Genomic DNA, 15,770 nt, shown 5'->3' on the forward strand with positions numbered 1-15,770 from the left:
GTCCTAGGTCCTCAGAGGAGAAACAAGTGTTTTTGGGGGAAGCAGGATTCAGATGCCATCTGTGTGACGTCTGATGAGAAGTCGTTGCTATTCCTTTGTGTTATAATTGAATTCAGACATGTATAAAACATGTATAAACTGAGTGAGATTCTGGTTTGTCACCACACAACAGCAGCTGCATCTTGCTTTGTACCGTCTCTGGTGTCATTGGTCTGTCACTGGTATTGTTACTCATGCCGACAGCTTTGTAAGAACTTGTCTTCTTTTGTTGTTAGAAAAAATAATAACCAAGAATAAACTCTTGTTTCTGCCGTGACACTAGGAGCTAGAGTTGTATTACTTTGTCACTGGTGTCACTCTTCTGTCACTGGTGCTATCGCTCATTCAGAGGAATGATCTCCTATCACCACAGCTGTTTTTTGTTGTTGGATCAATAACAGCAACAACAATAAGTAAAAGTCTAAAGATGATTGGTGGATAATCCAAACACAACACCAGGTGGAATTTATCAGTTACTGTCTGTTTTTTTAAATCAGTTGTGCTGCTGCTCAAGGAGACATGTTTCTATTATGATAATTTATTTTTTTCTGCAGTGACAAATTCCTGAGCATAATCTAAACAAAATGATGCTACATGTCATGAGGCATTACTGTGCATCACCAGCTGTGGTGTTTTGTTAAAGTCAGTGTTCTTCTTCCATCACTTGGGGCTGTTTGTCTACGAGTCATATTTGTGTAAAGAAATAAATTAACTTAACACATCGAGTGGAGTCTTTAGTCTTTAGGGTTTTTTTCTAAGATCAGAAATGTTTATGTCAAAAAAATAAAAAAGCAACAAAGCAGCATGAAGAAACTAATTTCGTACCCAAGTACCAATACTGCCATTTTGGGAGTTTAACTTTGCTAAAACAAAAACTTTTTGCAGTAACATGAAGCACAGGAGCACATATGATTCCTTTCAAAGAGTCTGATGAGAGAAAATCTAGTTGAGCGATTGCACTGAATAATAGAAGCCAACCTGGACATGACATTGTGACTTTCTAAGTTCTAAAACCAGCCAGACCAAAAACCTAAATTACCTGAATTTCCGCCATTTGTGTCACAACGAACAACAAACTTTGTAAATGCAATAGATTATTTTGAAGTACAGACGTCTCTCTCTGCAGCTTTTACTCACTCAGGCAGACGTTGTCATGGAAGAAGGCGAGGAAGTTGTTGCATTGTTCCCTGTGGTTGCCGCTCGCTGCACAGGAGCACCAGGGGCCCACGTTGGATGTGGAGTTGTCAAGGTAGTTGGGAGTTATTGTGCTTCCTGTAGCAGGGACAGGGAAACAGCACAGATGTGCATACTGAACTAATGCAACTTGTCACATTGCTAGATTCTGATTCATGGATTCTGACCATAACATCATGTCAACAGGAAGTAATGTCTTATTAAATATATTAAATAAGGCTCTTGTACCTGTTGCCCTGTGTCAATTTGAACAAGCTTGTTCTTGTAATCACCTCTATTCAAAGAAAGGAAAAAAAAAACTGACTGAGGAGTTTAATGTCCCAACATTTGAGCCAAATTATGGCTGATTTAATCTTGTTATGCTTAGCCTGATTATGACCTTACCCTGATTCCAATAATCAAATCAAGCCATTTACACATTCTTTATTTTTTTGTCATCACAGCATTGCCCTAATCATGTTAGTGTGCATGTAAATGTATTCACTGAGAGAGAAAGTGAGAGGAATTCCTAAGGAGGACTAGATGACTGTACAGAGTATAAAGACAGACCCAGACAGGCAGGTTAGTTATGCAGGCAAACTGGTGATAAGATGTTGACTGGTACAGTCCCAATTGGCTTAGCTTGACTGAGCCAACAAATTGTGTGTGTGTTCCTATTTCAAAGGAATGGTCATTGGAAACCAGATAAGATGCAACACCTGATTATTAATGCAAGTACTGTTTGATTCTACAGCACATCAAGTCCAAATAACAGGAGCAGCAGCTGTTACTGTTCTTTGGATTTCTAACATTCATATCAACAGGAACAGGCAGCTTGGTGGGCTTTGATAGGTGCAGTGGCTTGCAGTGCAAAGTTCAGGCGCCATCACAAAGGTCTGTCAGATGTATTCTTTTTATTTCTTTCTGCCTTTGGAGCTTTTCAGCAGGAAATGATTGGGAAGTCATTCTCTGGGAAAGGTAATATAGACTTGTAGCTAGTATTTTTTTTAAGGAGGTGGGAAATAAAATTGCTGCACTTTGAGGCAGGGTGGCAAAAAAAAAAAACAAAAAACTTCTGCTTTACCTCCATTGATTTTCCAGGTCCCAGACTTCCAAACAACAACACTTTAAACTCTCACTTCTACTTCAGTTGTCTAGAACAGCCAATCACTGCTGCACAGCCTTCTGTCTCTGTCTTCCTTTATCTGTCTCCCTCAGTCCCTCACAAGACAAACAATCTTTGTTTTCCTCTTTTTGCAGCAGTTTTGTGTGGTATTGGTATCCTATAATGACATGTTTAGACCAAGTGCTTCGTAGCATTGTTTTGTGCATTATGTGATCTTCTGCTAGGTTTTTATCTAAAGTACAACATGCCACAGTCTACGCCTCTACCCACTCCCACTCAATGTCACATCAGGGATAAATCAGCGGTCAATAGTTGTAATTGCACTACTTAACCGGCCAACAACTTGGCCAGGCACGCTGCAGGCACATTAATCAGTACTCCATCGATCATTGAACTGTGCTTCTCATCAAAATCCTTGATTCATTCTTTTGAGTCCTGTTCCGTGCACTTATTTGCTCTCCACCTTCCCACCTCTAAAACTCTTTTGCTCCTGATCCATCACAGAAGGTAAGCTGCTCTCAGCTGGCATAGAAAGATTTAGTTCTTACCTATCAGGCCAGTGTATGCAAGTAGACACGCTCCATAGTTCTCCTGCTTGCAGCCACTGGCGCTCTGCTCGGAGGGTTGGCAATCATACTGGAACTGTGCCCAGCGGGACCTGTGGGAGCAATAACATGCCATCCATCATTTACTCGTGCTTGGCTGTTGCACACATCGTGTCACTAAGGGGTGGCCGGCACTGGTGCTTTCTCTGGACGTGGATCTGAACTTCACAACGCTCACCTACCCATACTCCTACAACAACTCTCTCTGTCCTTTCAAGATCTCTTGCTCTGCGGCACTTCAACCCCACTCCAATCACCCCTGGTGACATTCATCCCTCATTCTCCTCCTTCCCCCTTTCCCCCAGCCTGTTGTCTTCTGGACAGCTGCCAGGCTGTAAAGAGTCAATGAGGGGCAAACACAGGGCTTGGCTCTACTCTCTAAATACCGTGGGCGCTGTCTGGCAGGCATGGCTGTGCGGAGATTAGACCAATATGGATCTTCCATTTAAATACTTCCTCTCACCTCCTCCTTCACCTTTTCTGCCAGCTGCCCAGACGTCTATTCTCATCATCACCATCATACAAGGCTATCATAACCATCATATCATATCATCGGCCCCCATCGACTGGCATTTGCAACGGGATCCACCGAGGGCACCACAACTCTCCCCTCTCCTCTCATGTCATTCTAATGACGTGCGTAAAACTCATAAGCCGTGTGCTAAGTGCAGGCATCCTCTGCAGGCTGCCAGTTAATGCCAGCTGACTGGTGCAGGATTGGAGGGCCCTGCGGGGGCCTTGAAATGCTCCATCTATCGGGGTGGAATTGGGGAATAACGTCTGATCGATAGCTGTGACAGATGAAGCCCTTTGTCTTCCTGACATTTGAAGAGGAACTAGATTAAATGCTGGCGACCATTTGCTGTCAGAGAGAGGAGGCTGACTGGATGGGTCTGAGAACAGTCTCCGGTGATAGAAAGAAATACACCCACTGATTCCAAATTACTTCAACAGACACTGTTAATTTTCTGAATGACATTCTTGTTTTCATCTGTGTCTCACACAGAGATTTAAAATAAATACACTTATTCTCATGACTTCTCTTGTACATAAGGTCATTCCTCTTAAAAACCAGCCACTGATCCGGATAAAGTCTCTACTAGATATTTTCTGAGCACTTTGCCAGGAAAGTTGTCTGAATCCCAAGTGATAATGGCCGTTCTAATAATTACTGACAATTTCATTTGACTGCTTGTTGCCTGGCTGCTTCCCCCAGAAAATGAATGCAGAATTTAATTGAACTAATGAAACACAGTTAATCAGTATAACAGTTGAATTAATTAAACACAGCTGACTAATTAAATCTAAATGAATATATCATACCAGCCAGAACTATCTTCTAAGACACACAATGCCATTTATTGTCCTGAAGGAAAGCCATTGTGTGAGCCCAGCACATCAACAAAGCAGCTCATATTAAAAAGAAGTGCAGTGATGATACTGCTGCATGTTGCACTGAGTCATCCAAACCACCTTACTGTGACTTTCTTGGGGATAATCTGGGTTACAGATTCTTCTTGTTTTGCTTGGTGCAGCCATTTGGTGTTGTAAACGTTGTTGCAGTACACAACACTTAAGCTCACTGCACTCAAAAAGTGAATGCAAAACTCATCCAATAATCAAAAAGCTGGTGATATCGGTGGTTCTACATAAGTGTGACATACAAGGACTTATCGACCAAATCTATGGTCGAGCAGAGATTGATGAATATTTTAACTGTTTTTGTTTTTATAAGACTTTGTGGTTTGTCTGCTTGTTTTTCAGTTAATAAAGCTTTGATATAAGATGGACTATGTAAGATGTCCTTGGTTATTTAAAGGTTTATGTTCACCGTGTTGATTTTCAGTAAGGCTGAGCTGCTCCAGATCTCAGGCACCTCTTTAAGCTTAGTCCACTGTAGAATACCTGTCCAGTGAAACGGCAGAGAGCCAAAGTAAACAAGTGACTGGTGAAGCTGTTCAAACATCTAACAAGACAAAGACGCCCAGATGGTTTTCTCAGCAGCTGGCAGATCAAACATGATGTGGATGTGTCAGCAACCTCAAGCAAGTGTTTCCTACCAGGTTAAACATAAGAACTCGATAAGCTGATATTTCAAAGCTTGTTTCTCGGTTTAGGTGGGGGCATAAGTTTTGCTGCTGACCAGAAGATTTAAATCAGCTTTAAATCTTAGACATCACAGCTTCACTTCACTAAATCTAAGTATTGGCTGTCATTTTTAAGAGTCAGGACAAAGCAAGTACACAAAACAATGTCTAAAAAATAGCTATAGTATGTATGCTGTATGCTTTAAAAAGGTTTCTGCATTATTGTGATGCGTACACGATTTACAGTAACTGTAAGAACATCTTTGTACTTTCACAGAAGCCACAGGTGCTCTAAATTATCAGCTCAGCTTAGCTGAGTGATGCCAACTTAGGAAATTAAGTGTAAAATGTTCTTGGCAGCAGGCACCATGTAAGACAGCCTTTCTAAATTCTACCTGCACACGTAGTCCGCCTTGCAGATCCGAAGCTGAGCCAGGCAGTTGGGCTTGTCCTTGTCTTCATAGGAGCACGATGGCACGATGGTTTGCCTGCGGCGCTCTGCACAGGCCGTGTCAGTGCAGGGACAGAACAGCAGCTCATGGGTGTAGTCAGGGGGAACACGGTCGAAGAACTTCCTCAGTGCCTTGTTGCACTTTGGTCGGTTACATGGCGCCGAGCGGGCTGACGGCTGGATGCAGGCCGAGACGTATTCCGTACGAAGCTTCTGACAGGTTTCATCTATGTTACACGCCTTGGCAGCGTCCAGGCAGCGGTTCACTGTTGTTATTTCAGACTCTGAAAGACACAAATGCGAGGGAGAAAGCATTTCAACCTTCTGCGTGATTTGAGAAAGATCAAATCCCAGCCAATGTTTACCAATGACTTCAGCACCTAATTGGAATCAGTATTGACTTGCCACCCTCACCTCTGGACTCAGATGCAGTGTTGCATTTCCAAATTAAAAAAAAAAAAAAAAGAAAAAAGAAACGTGTGTTTTTCGATGTACAACCTAAATGATGATTATATGTAACAGGACTCCTTGTAATGAATAGAACATGAATGGTGTTTAAATGTTGCATGAGCCCGGCCACTGGGTGTGTTTCAGCTGAGGCCTAATGTCTGAATATTTCATTCTGCTGGGTTAATGCAGAGTGGCAGCACTGAAAAAGCAGCTCCTCCAACCTCCATCTCTCCAGCTGCACAACAAGGCCTGTAATTACCGCTCCTTCCCCTCCATCCATCCATCCATCTAAGACTCCCACCTTACATCTGGGTCCATCTCACTCACCTGACTCCTACCTCTTTTGCCATCTTCGTCCTTGCTGTGTGCCTGCCACTCTTAGTGCTGCCATCACCCCCACTCCATCTGTCACTTGCCTTCCTCGATTCCTGCCATTTTCCTTCTCCTCTATCTATTCTTTCTCAACTTTGTCCCATCTCTGCCTCTGTGCACCCTCTGACTTCAGCAGTAATGAGAAATGATGAGCCACCTCTGCGGAGGGTTTGCAAAGCCCCTTTGATAACCACTTTTTTTTTTAGCTGTATTATTTTCCAATCTATTTTTTTTTTTTTTTTCATAAGTGACCTCCCAGTCAATATGGCCATGATGACACTCAGCTCCTCTGGCAGAGGGTGCAGCTCATTAGTTTGTAAACTGCCTGTAGTTGTGTCTCCTGGTGAGTTTGGCTCTCACCAAGCTGTCACATAAAATATGGATGGCCTTGGAGAGCAGGCTAACAACCCATCACAAAGCATAAGTTATTCCCAACTTAACTGCTAAACAGCTGAGGGGGCAGGCAGAGGAAGGATGGGAAGACGCGATGGACAAATTTCAGCCACGTGTGTAGGAAATTGAATATGCATGCAGGTTTTCATGTGCAGGTCGTTTTCTGTTTTCAAGACATTGTTTATGCAGAGACTTGCAGAAAATACATGCTGCTATCCAGTAACCCCCTGCTTCACATTCATGCCTTACACATATCTGCCCCTCTCAGCTGCCCAGTATAACCACAGCCCTGAGTCGCTGGAGCCACCAGAGGCAGAGTGCAGTCACCCCTTTTTTCAGTTGTCCAGGCCTGGTTCTGTAATATTCATTATTACATATCTACATTTTGAATCTACACAGCAGTCTGATGTTTTGGCTCTAGAACATCAGCATAGTGGATTTGAAAATAAGAATCTGAGATTATAGGACATTCCCATTATTAACTATAACATTTCACACCACCTTCAATTTGTCAGTTAGAAAAACATGAACATATCACTGTCCAACTGCAGTATTTCACAAATCCTGCAGACTATCCAACATGGATGTCACTGCCCTTAAAACTCCACTGCAAATCTAACATTTCTGTATCTGGCTACAGGTTGTAGGTCTCAAAGGGAGCTCACAGAAGTCTAGTTTGCTCCTGAGAGGAAATGTGACCATCACGTTTCAAAATGCTGTATTTGTCCCCGTAGACCTTGTCAGTAAAGGTTAATTTTCTTACTAAAATAGGACTGTTGTCCTCCTACACTCCACTTGCTTTTAGTCCAGATGGGAGAACAGACTCATCAGAGTCAATTATTGTTATTTTGATTTCCTCCACCAACACTGGTGCTCTTGGAGAATGTTTTCCTTTGGCTTATTATATTTCTAGTAAATTGAACTTATCATAGAGTTGCTTCGGAAAATATTTAGACCTCTTAAAACACGGCACATTTTATTGTGTTGTAGATTTAATTTAAATAGATAAAACTGCAATTTTTGTACATCACTGTACACTCAACAACACATAACTGACGCACTGTTTTTCTAATCTGCATGTAAAAACCTTTTAAGTAAAGCTCTGCACTTCACCTTCACAGTCAGTTTATACTTTCAGAGCCCAAGTGAAGTTTTTGACGAACCTGCTGCATAAGAATGACATGGAAATACAAAATCCCAGTAAGAAAAAACTATTTCAACTACTTCAACAGGACAATGATACATTAAAAGGCCGTCTACTTGATGCAGGACATCTAATGTGTTCTAACAGAAGCTCTTTCTTATACCAATAACTATTAATTCATTAGCTTGTAAAGAATAAAGTAGTCTGCTATTCAAATTCTCCCCAAAACATGATGAGCTGTGGCTTGTGTCTCTGAAAAGGGTCATTACTCGGTTTGAGGGAGAGATGCTATAAAGGTGGAAAAACATCCATTAATCACTTCTTTGTTGTTTTGGCAGTCAACTTGTCGAGATGCATGGCATGGATGTCAACTCTGACCTCCTGTGGAGTCGCCAGAGTGAAATTTATGAGGAGGCTGTACAGTGCCGGGCTGCAGCTGCTGTAATTCAAAGGAGCCCAAAACAAGTGGTGTCATTTTAATAAGCAGCTTATGTATGAGGTCACAAAACATATGATCAAACATGTTAAAGGGGACGTCAATAAATCTGGACTGGTAAGTTTTTGTTGGAATTTTTGTCTGGATTTTTTCGACTCATATACAAACACAAACTGTCTACAAAAACAAGCGAGCACAGTTCACCCCATGTCCCCCAGTCTGTGATCTCACTCAATTATGCACAAGGTCACAGAAGATTAATTAGACCGAACGTTACAGCGTGTCCGATAATTTTCTGAGAATCATGAATGGTGCAGAGCTGCACACCATCACACTGTGCTGTTAAAATTCATGGTGGTTTGAAAACAGCTGGCTGAGATGATGTGAGAAAATCCATGAAAATGGAAGAAACCTGAGAGGAGCTGCAGGGAGCAGCAGCTCTGCTGTGGGAGTGTTTGGGCAAAGACAACTATACATGGGAGCTAGATTAGTTGTGGTATGCCAGTGTGTACTGCTGTGCCTTGTGGTTCTATTAACACCCTTCTCCTACTCCATCTGCACTGAGAACAATTTAAAACTGTAATATCACCTGTTGTTCTATGTGAAAATACAGTTTTTTGGCCCAAATCAAAACCTGAGAGCTCAGCTAACAGAGGTCCATCTGTATTCCTTTAGATGGGGGAGGTATGGATTATATATAATGGGTTTATATAAACCTGGAAAACAGAGTCAGGTTTTAAACAGGTCATTAATTTAGCAGTTCTACCTAGACGACAGGTAAAGATTTATTATTAGACACATACATTTGAACCTTTGCTTCTTGTGTTATTATGGGCTGCTGGTCATGTCCTACCTGTCCTGATATCTGATGGGAAAACACACGGTTTTAAATGTTTAAATTAAGCTGTATCCTCTTTCTGTCATTATCCTCTTGTTTAAACATTTTTTGTATGTGTAAGACATTAAGTCATTAAGTCACGCATGAATTCCTTCCACACTAATCAATTCATTTAACTCACTTAAGTTTCACAGACTCTCCATTTCAGCTTCACTCATCCACAGTATAATTGCTGTAGGAGAAAACAGAACACTTGACTTTCTGTCCTCTCCAGTGGAAAAAATTATACTCCTCATTTGTGTGCAGCTTCTCTTTTTCCCAGATCTCTAAAATAAAAAATGTAGTGTTGTTGACGCAAACAAACCAGCTCTGTCTCCTGTTTCTTTTCACATTTTTTCCACTTCCTTTGTCTCTCCCACATCTCTGTTTTTTTTTTTTTTTCCCCCATCTTCCCCTGAGGTTCTGCTGCTTCTAGCTGCATTAAAGTAAATAGGTAATTAATCTGTGCCTCGGGGGCTAACAGCAGCACATACCAGCCCTGCGGCTTGCCCACAGGCTCAGAGGCAAGACAGAAGAAAAGTGTGGGCTGTTACTCATCAAACGCTTTGCAAACACACCTGTAAATCTACCCGTCTGCTCTGTCACAATGACGCAATGACAATCTCAGGTTTGCTCTTTCTCTAGCACATAACTTGATTGGGACACACTTCGTTTTTTTTTTTTTTTTAATCTACTTTCGACTATAGGTTTAGAAAAAGTGAATGCAGAAGCAGAGAAACACTAATGGCAGCAGTAGCAGCGGCAGCTTGCCCAGTCACCTGCAGCGATGGAGGCCAGACGAACGTAGTCGGAGCCCCTCTCCTCTGGTTCATATGGGTAACTCTCCACCAGGCTGAGTCCTGCCAACACAGAGGAGACAGGTTTGTTTATGTTGTCACAACAACCCAAAATATGGTTCTTCCTGTCCTCCTTGTTCAACTATGGAATTTGTCACTAATGTGCAATACTGACAAACACTGTGGACATAAAAAAAACTCAATATAAGGCTCAACATGAATCATAAATGCTACACACAAACACAAAGGATAGACATGTCAGAATACAGCTGAAATGCTAAACATGTAACATAGATAAATTTACCATGAATGGCAGCCCCATTATAAACTTGATGCACTGTAGATTGCACATCACTAAATCATACCTCACATAACACGCCTGGGAAGAAGGATGATCAATAAGTGTTCAGTTTTACTGCTTATTTTATTGTTGCACTTGTCTTTAGTTGTTCTAAATATAAAAGTATATCCCACATGTCCATATTTGAATTGTAATTGTAGAAAATAATGGGATTCAATGCAGGAAATGTCAATGACAGAGCAAAGCACTGACATAAGCACAGAAGTGATAAAATACAAGTGTGGGTGGTACAAAAAGGAATCAGAGCCTCAGTTTTAACTATATTTGACGTGATAATCACTCTTTTCATTTCAGCCTGGAATTTACTGTTGAGCTGTCTGGAGGCGGGAGTCTAATTCGTGTGTAATGGGCAGCATACACTTGATAATCCCAGTAACATACTGTACCTGCTCGCACCCACCCACTGGGAATAGAACCATCAGAGCGTGTTAATGCCTATCTTACCGTGCAGCACAGACTGGTGCAGACTCCAGTAGATACTCAGGCAGTTCTTCTCCTTCTTCATCCCTCGTTTACATTGGCAGCCGTGCAGAGGGGTGGACAGCAGTGCCGTCATGGCGTTCTCGCACTGGTTTCGTGCCCCGGGTCCCAGCTTCACGCTGCCGTCCCCCGCCACACACTGCCTGAGGGTGCGCAGTCGTGGGCTGCAGGTGTCATCACTGGAGCAGTTGTCTCCAGCACGCAGGCAGTCCCTCCCACCCAAAGAGAGAGCCATACGTGGGACTCCTACAAAACGAGACAGAGCACAGGTTAGTGTCATGTTCAACATCATCAAGTTATCAATCATAAGATGAGTAGAATACTGAACCCAAAAGAAACATGCAACAACAAAGGTGCAAGTAATGAAGTTTGGGCAATAGTTTGCTCAACTTAAAGACACAGGGGAAATGAGTGAAACACACAATTTGATCTTATTTGACTGATGTGAGACTGACAAACTTCTGCTACAGTAACCAGGAAAGCTGTACCAGGGGTTTTCAGAAATATACACAAAGGGGAACTACATCATTTAAATGGCTATAATTTGTTGAGTTTACGAGGAGCAGCTGCATCAATATGAAGCTGGCACAGACTCAAATCTATTCAGTTAACATGAAAATGCACAAACTACAAAACGCAAGCTACACGTTTGTTTGTTTTCTGTCCCTTGTGTATCACCAAGCAGCTGTGTGAGGCCAAATTTACTTATAAACAGTGACCTGGGACTCAAAAGAGAAACTGGATTACTCCTCTAGGTGATTTGTGATCCACTGATTCATTGCTAAAATAATGGAAATTTACTTGAATTTAATAATTGATTTAGATTCTTCCATCTCTTGTTATTTAACGATGCATCTCAACACTACATATTCAAGCATTTTAAAATGACATTCATAAACCTGAGGGGGCTGCAATGTTATTCATGAATTCATACAGTTGTCACATGGAATACATCTGACACCACTGACTTGATATTGATGAAAGTTTGGGGGGGATGATGCATCTCACCAATACATCCTGACATGTTCAGAATTACACTGAAGTATTTCAGCTGCAGTCAAAACAACATGTCATACTTGTTACAGACTTGCTCGGAGACGGGCTGCATGATTTGCAGGGGGACGTCGTGTTTACTGTTGTCCTTTCTCATGTGGCACTAATCGCATGCAAGCTTTCATTCCCCTGGGGACAGTAAACGCTTCTTAATGCCTGTCGTCTAAACGCTGAGAGAAGTCTTAAAAATGATGAAGTGGTTTCTCATCAATCCACACGTCTACTTTAGGATAACATACATATATACATGTTATCTTAAACAAGTCATTGCATGATGAAAGCAATGACAGGTATGACACGTCTGAGACAGATGATTTCAAATGAATAACACAGCGCACAGTTTAAACTACAGTTTAGAGCAATGTGGCTGTAGACACGCCGGTGCTTTGAGCTAAATGCTAACATCAGCATGCTAACCTGCTCACAATCACAATGCTAAGATGTTGATGTGTAAAATGTCCATGTTCACAGTGTTTTACCAGCTTAGTTGGTATTTTAGCATGTCTCTTCAATTAGGACTACACAGCTGAGGCTGAGGACGATGCTGTTTTACATGTAATTCGGTATAAATCAACATACACCAACTGGACGAACACATTTTCAACTTGACGTTGCTAGATGAAAAGTCAGGAGATAACCAGATATGACAATTTGTCCTGAAGAGGACATGTCTGTATGTACTAAATTTCCTGTTAATCTAATCAATAGCTGTCAAGACATTTCACTCGAAATCACAAATATCAACCTTATGGGGGAAGCTCAAGGAATCACAAAATCATTGCCTGGGAACTATATATTTTTATTTATTTATTGACTTTTTTATTTATTTAATATTTTCTGTACTGATTTTTTGGCATTGCAAGCAAAAGATGCCGAGACATTTCAGTGTAGACCAAAGCAGTGGACTGGCTCATGGTGAAACCTCACCAGCTTGGTGAGTCAGTCATAACAAACTCCTGCTGTGCAACCAAACTTTGTTAACATACACAAACTTTATTTTTAAACTCTAGTGGAGATCCTAAAGTTTTCAAACATTGCAGTTGTGTCGGGCTGAGTTTTGGTGAAATGTCTATAACATCATGCAGACGTCATCCTGGATTTTTCCATTTGAAGGAAAGTACGCACATAAAAATAGTCTCGGGTTTGAATTTTTCAACAATTGTAACTACAATATAGCATAAATGAAAACCCGGAATGAGCCGAGACAGAACATAATGAAATACTCTCAGACAGGGTGGAATAAGACGACTTTTCCAAGTGTAAAGCTTCTTAAGGGAAAAAAAAAAGAGGAAACTATATGTTTCATCTTCACAGTGCAGATGTGTAAGGTTAGTGTCATTCATAGTGTATTTTAAAACCATGCAAAATGATTTAGATTAGTTCAAAACAAATGAGGAAACTGGTTATCCACTGCTTGACAGGTTCCCACAAACAATGTCTTAAAGCGTTTCTGGTGAGACTTTCTGCGCGCGATGAGTTGACTCAGTAATTAATTTGTAATCAAATGTGACTCCATCACAGCTCAAACAAGTGATAAGGAGTGAAAAGTAGTTTCCCCAATAAAGGAGGGAATGCACTAATTTTCCACTGGCAGACTGACAAAACTGACAGAATTCTGCATCTTCATTTCAATCCAGCTCTAACCGAGTAGCAGCTCTCACTGGGTGATGCCACAAGAGATGATCAGATAAAAGAGAGAAGACAACAATGTGCCTGACTCTACCTTCTTGCTGTACATGCGGAAGGGGTTAACTGCCATGCGCCCGGCAGGAGACTTCTCAACCTTTGTGAGGAGTCAGCTAATCTAGTGCTAAGCTGTCAATAAAAGTCTAGACAGACAGTGAGGCAGGAAGCTTGTTTCTATGGGTTTGGGATGTTTGTGGATGCTATTGAGAGAAAGCAACTGCCACTCAAGTGAAGAGCTCATCTTTGCAGAGGTCCTGACAGGCACCACTTAGTGTGCCAAAAAAAAAAAAAAAAAAAACACCCCTCAACAAGTCATTTATTCCACTATAGAGACCTAAAATCTGATTTATTTCATGTGCAGAAAAGGGAGGGAAATAAAAAATGCAGGGTGAGATAATGTCATTCGTTTTCAATGCAAATCAGCTACACTCGAGAGTTTTCTTGGATCAAGTGATGATACCTTGAAAAAAGACGAAAAATCTGCCTTATGTCAAGATACTTCACTCGCTCTGAGAAAATTCTCCATATGCAGATTTGCATTGGAAATACACAATATTATCTCAGTCGCGGTAGTTTTCCTCACGCAGTTTAAGAGAAACAATATTTAAACATCTTTTGAGACATATTTTTGCTTCTTTCATGCAAGTATGTGGAAGTGCAGGTGGGAACTGATGTGGGTGGTGTGAGTGGGCGTTCTGGTATGGAAGGTGGAGCAGAGAGGAACCTTAAATCCGCACGGTTTCCAGGAAAAAGAAAAAGCCCGTGGTGAGCAGCTGCAGTGCAAATCTTATTAAATTGTAGCTAATCCAGTGAGGAGAGAGGTTTGATATTTGTCTGAGAAATTAAGCAGCACTCCAGATTGCAAGAGATAACTGTTTGCCTGGAAACAGAGCTGCAGCACACTGGTAGTTCAAAGAGAGGCAGTCAAAACCAATTAGGAGAAATCAGTTGCCTTGTCATTCAAATTCGTTCCATCCTATACGACTCCCTGTTTATCCCACTGAGGTAAATAATCTGGTTGTGGTCTCTCTCTGCTTTTTTTTTTTTGGTTTATTTTCTTATTTGTTTCTTGTTCAATTCCTCTGCACCTGCGTCATCCCTTCCACCCATCTCTCTGTTCTCCTTCTGCTTTTGTCCTCGCATCCATCATTTGCAGACAAATACACCTGCTATGGTTCAAGGAGCAGATTCTGAAATGAAAGAATATTGCTTTGTTTTGCAAAAACAGACCTGAATTCACTTTTGAGTCCTGTGATCTTAGGAAGTTTAGGCTTCATTCCCACAGCTACAGACCACAAGCAGTCAAGACAAATTTCGCAGCTTTTTCTGTCCAAATGAACATCAGCTGACTGACAGCACGATGGGACGTGAACTGAAAGCAACACTGTTAATTTACAGCTGCAACTACTAACTAACTTTTAGACACTGGGTGAGATGAGCAACACACATGATAACTGCTCTCCCCTTGGCCTCTATTTCAGCTCTACTCAGAGGAAACAGATGTAGTGATAGTGACAGAACTTGAGCTCTCCTCATCTCATCGGGTGGCTCCTCACGTCTCTCTGCCTCCCACCTAAACTCCAGGCTCCTCTACAGGCACAGGGCATCAGTCACTGCCATCTGCAAAGAGCTATCGGCCGACAGGAGGAAGCTTCCTTTAAAAAAAAAAAATCTATAAGAGCAGAGAGCACTGCATTCTTGTTACGTCACAAACGAAGCTCAATAGGATTTAGTTCTCAATAACTGATGTTCATCAAGGTAAAGAATTCATAAACCCAATGATGACAAAACTGGGATGAGAACAGAAAAATCGTTGGAATGATAAAATGAATTATGTGTTCACAGGAAGCTTGACTCTTTTTTTTCCCCCCAGTAAACAACAACAGCAACAACTGCACCGCTCCTTCATCTTTAAAATGCCCTGAAGACAGAATCCAAGCACGGGCTTCTTATAATCCCATTGTTGGATTATCAAACCCTTGTGGTCCTAATTTTTATCAAGTGTTGTAGCTTTTTGTTCAGTTTTTTTAAATGTCATTTTCACATATGGCTACTAAAGGACCACCGACGTCTGTTTTAAACTAAAACACATTTTGCTTCTTTTCTCTTGCTGCTGTTTTACGTCTGTGGTTTTACGACACTAGACACAAAATGTTTGTAGCACACATGCTATACATCCACATAACCAGCAGAAAGTCCGCTAAAAGCTCAACAAAACCAATTTTAGCTCAACAAAACAC

The 15,770-nt window shown here is 41.4% G+C and overlaps 1 protein-coding gene across 2 annotated transcripts in view; it reads right to left on the reverse strand.

Annotated features, from left to right (window-relative positions):
- gfra4a (GDNF family receptor alpha 4a) overlaps window positions 1-15,770 on the reverse strand; it is a 124,083-nt gene that overhangs the window by 13,672 nt on the left and 94,641 nt on the right. For both annotated transcript variants that reach the window (XM_026303710.2, XM_026303701.2), the window contains exons 2-6: window positions 10,756-11,037; window positions 9,933-10,013; window positions 5,426-5,765; window positions 2,887-2,996; window positions 1,177-1,311 (exon numbers count right to left, since the gene is read on the reverse strand). In XM_026303710.2, the coding sequence (XP_026159495.1) occupies window positions 1,177-1,311; window positions 2,887-2,996; window positions 5,426-5,765; window positions 9,933-10,013; window positions 10,756-11,026 (937 nt within the window). In that variant the 5' untranslated portion in view covers window positions 11,027-11,037. The remainder of the gene's footprint in view (window positions 1-1,176; window positions 1,312-2,886; window positions 2,997-5,425; window positions 5,766-9,932; window positions 10,014-10,755; window positions 11,038-15,770) is intronic.

The sequence above is a fragment of the Mastacembelus armatus genome, chromosome 22, assembly GCF_900324485.2.
Source record: "Mastacembelus armatus chromosome 22, fMasArm1.2, whole genome shotgun sequence".
Lineage (NCBI taxonomy): Eukaryota > Metazoa > Chordata > Actinopteri > Synbranchiformes > Mastacembelidae > Mastacembelus > Mastacembelus armatus.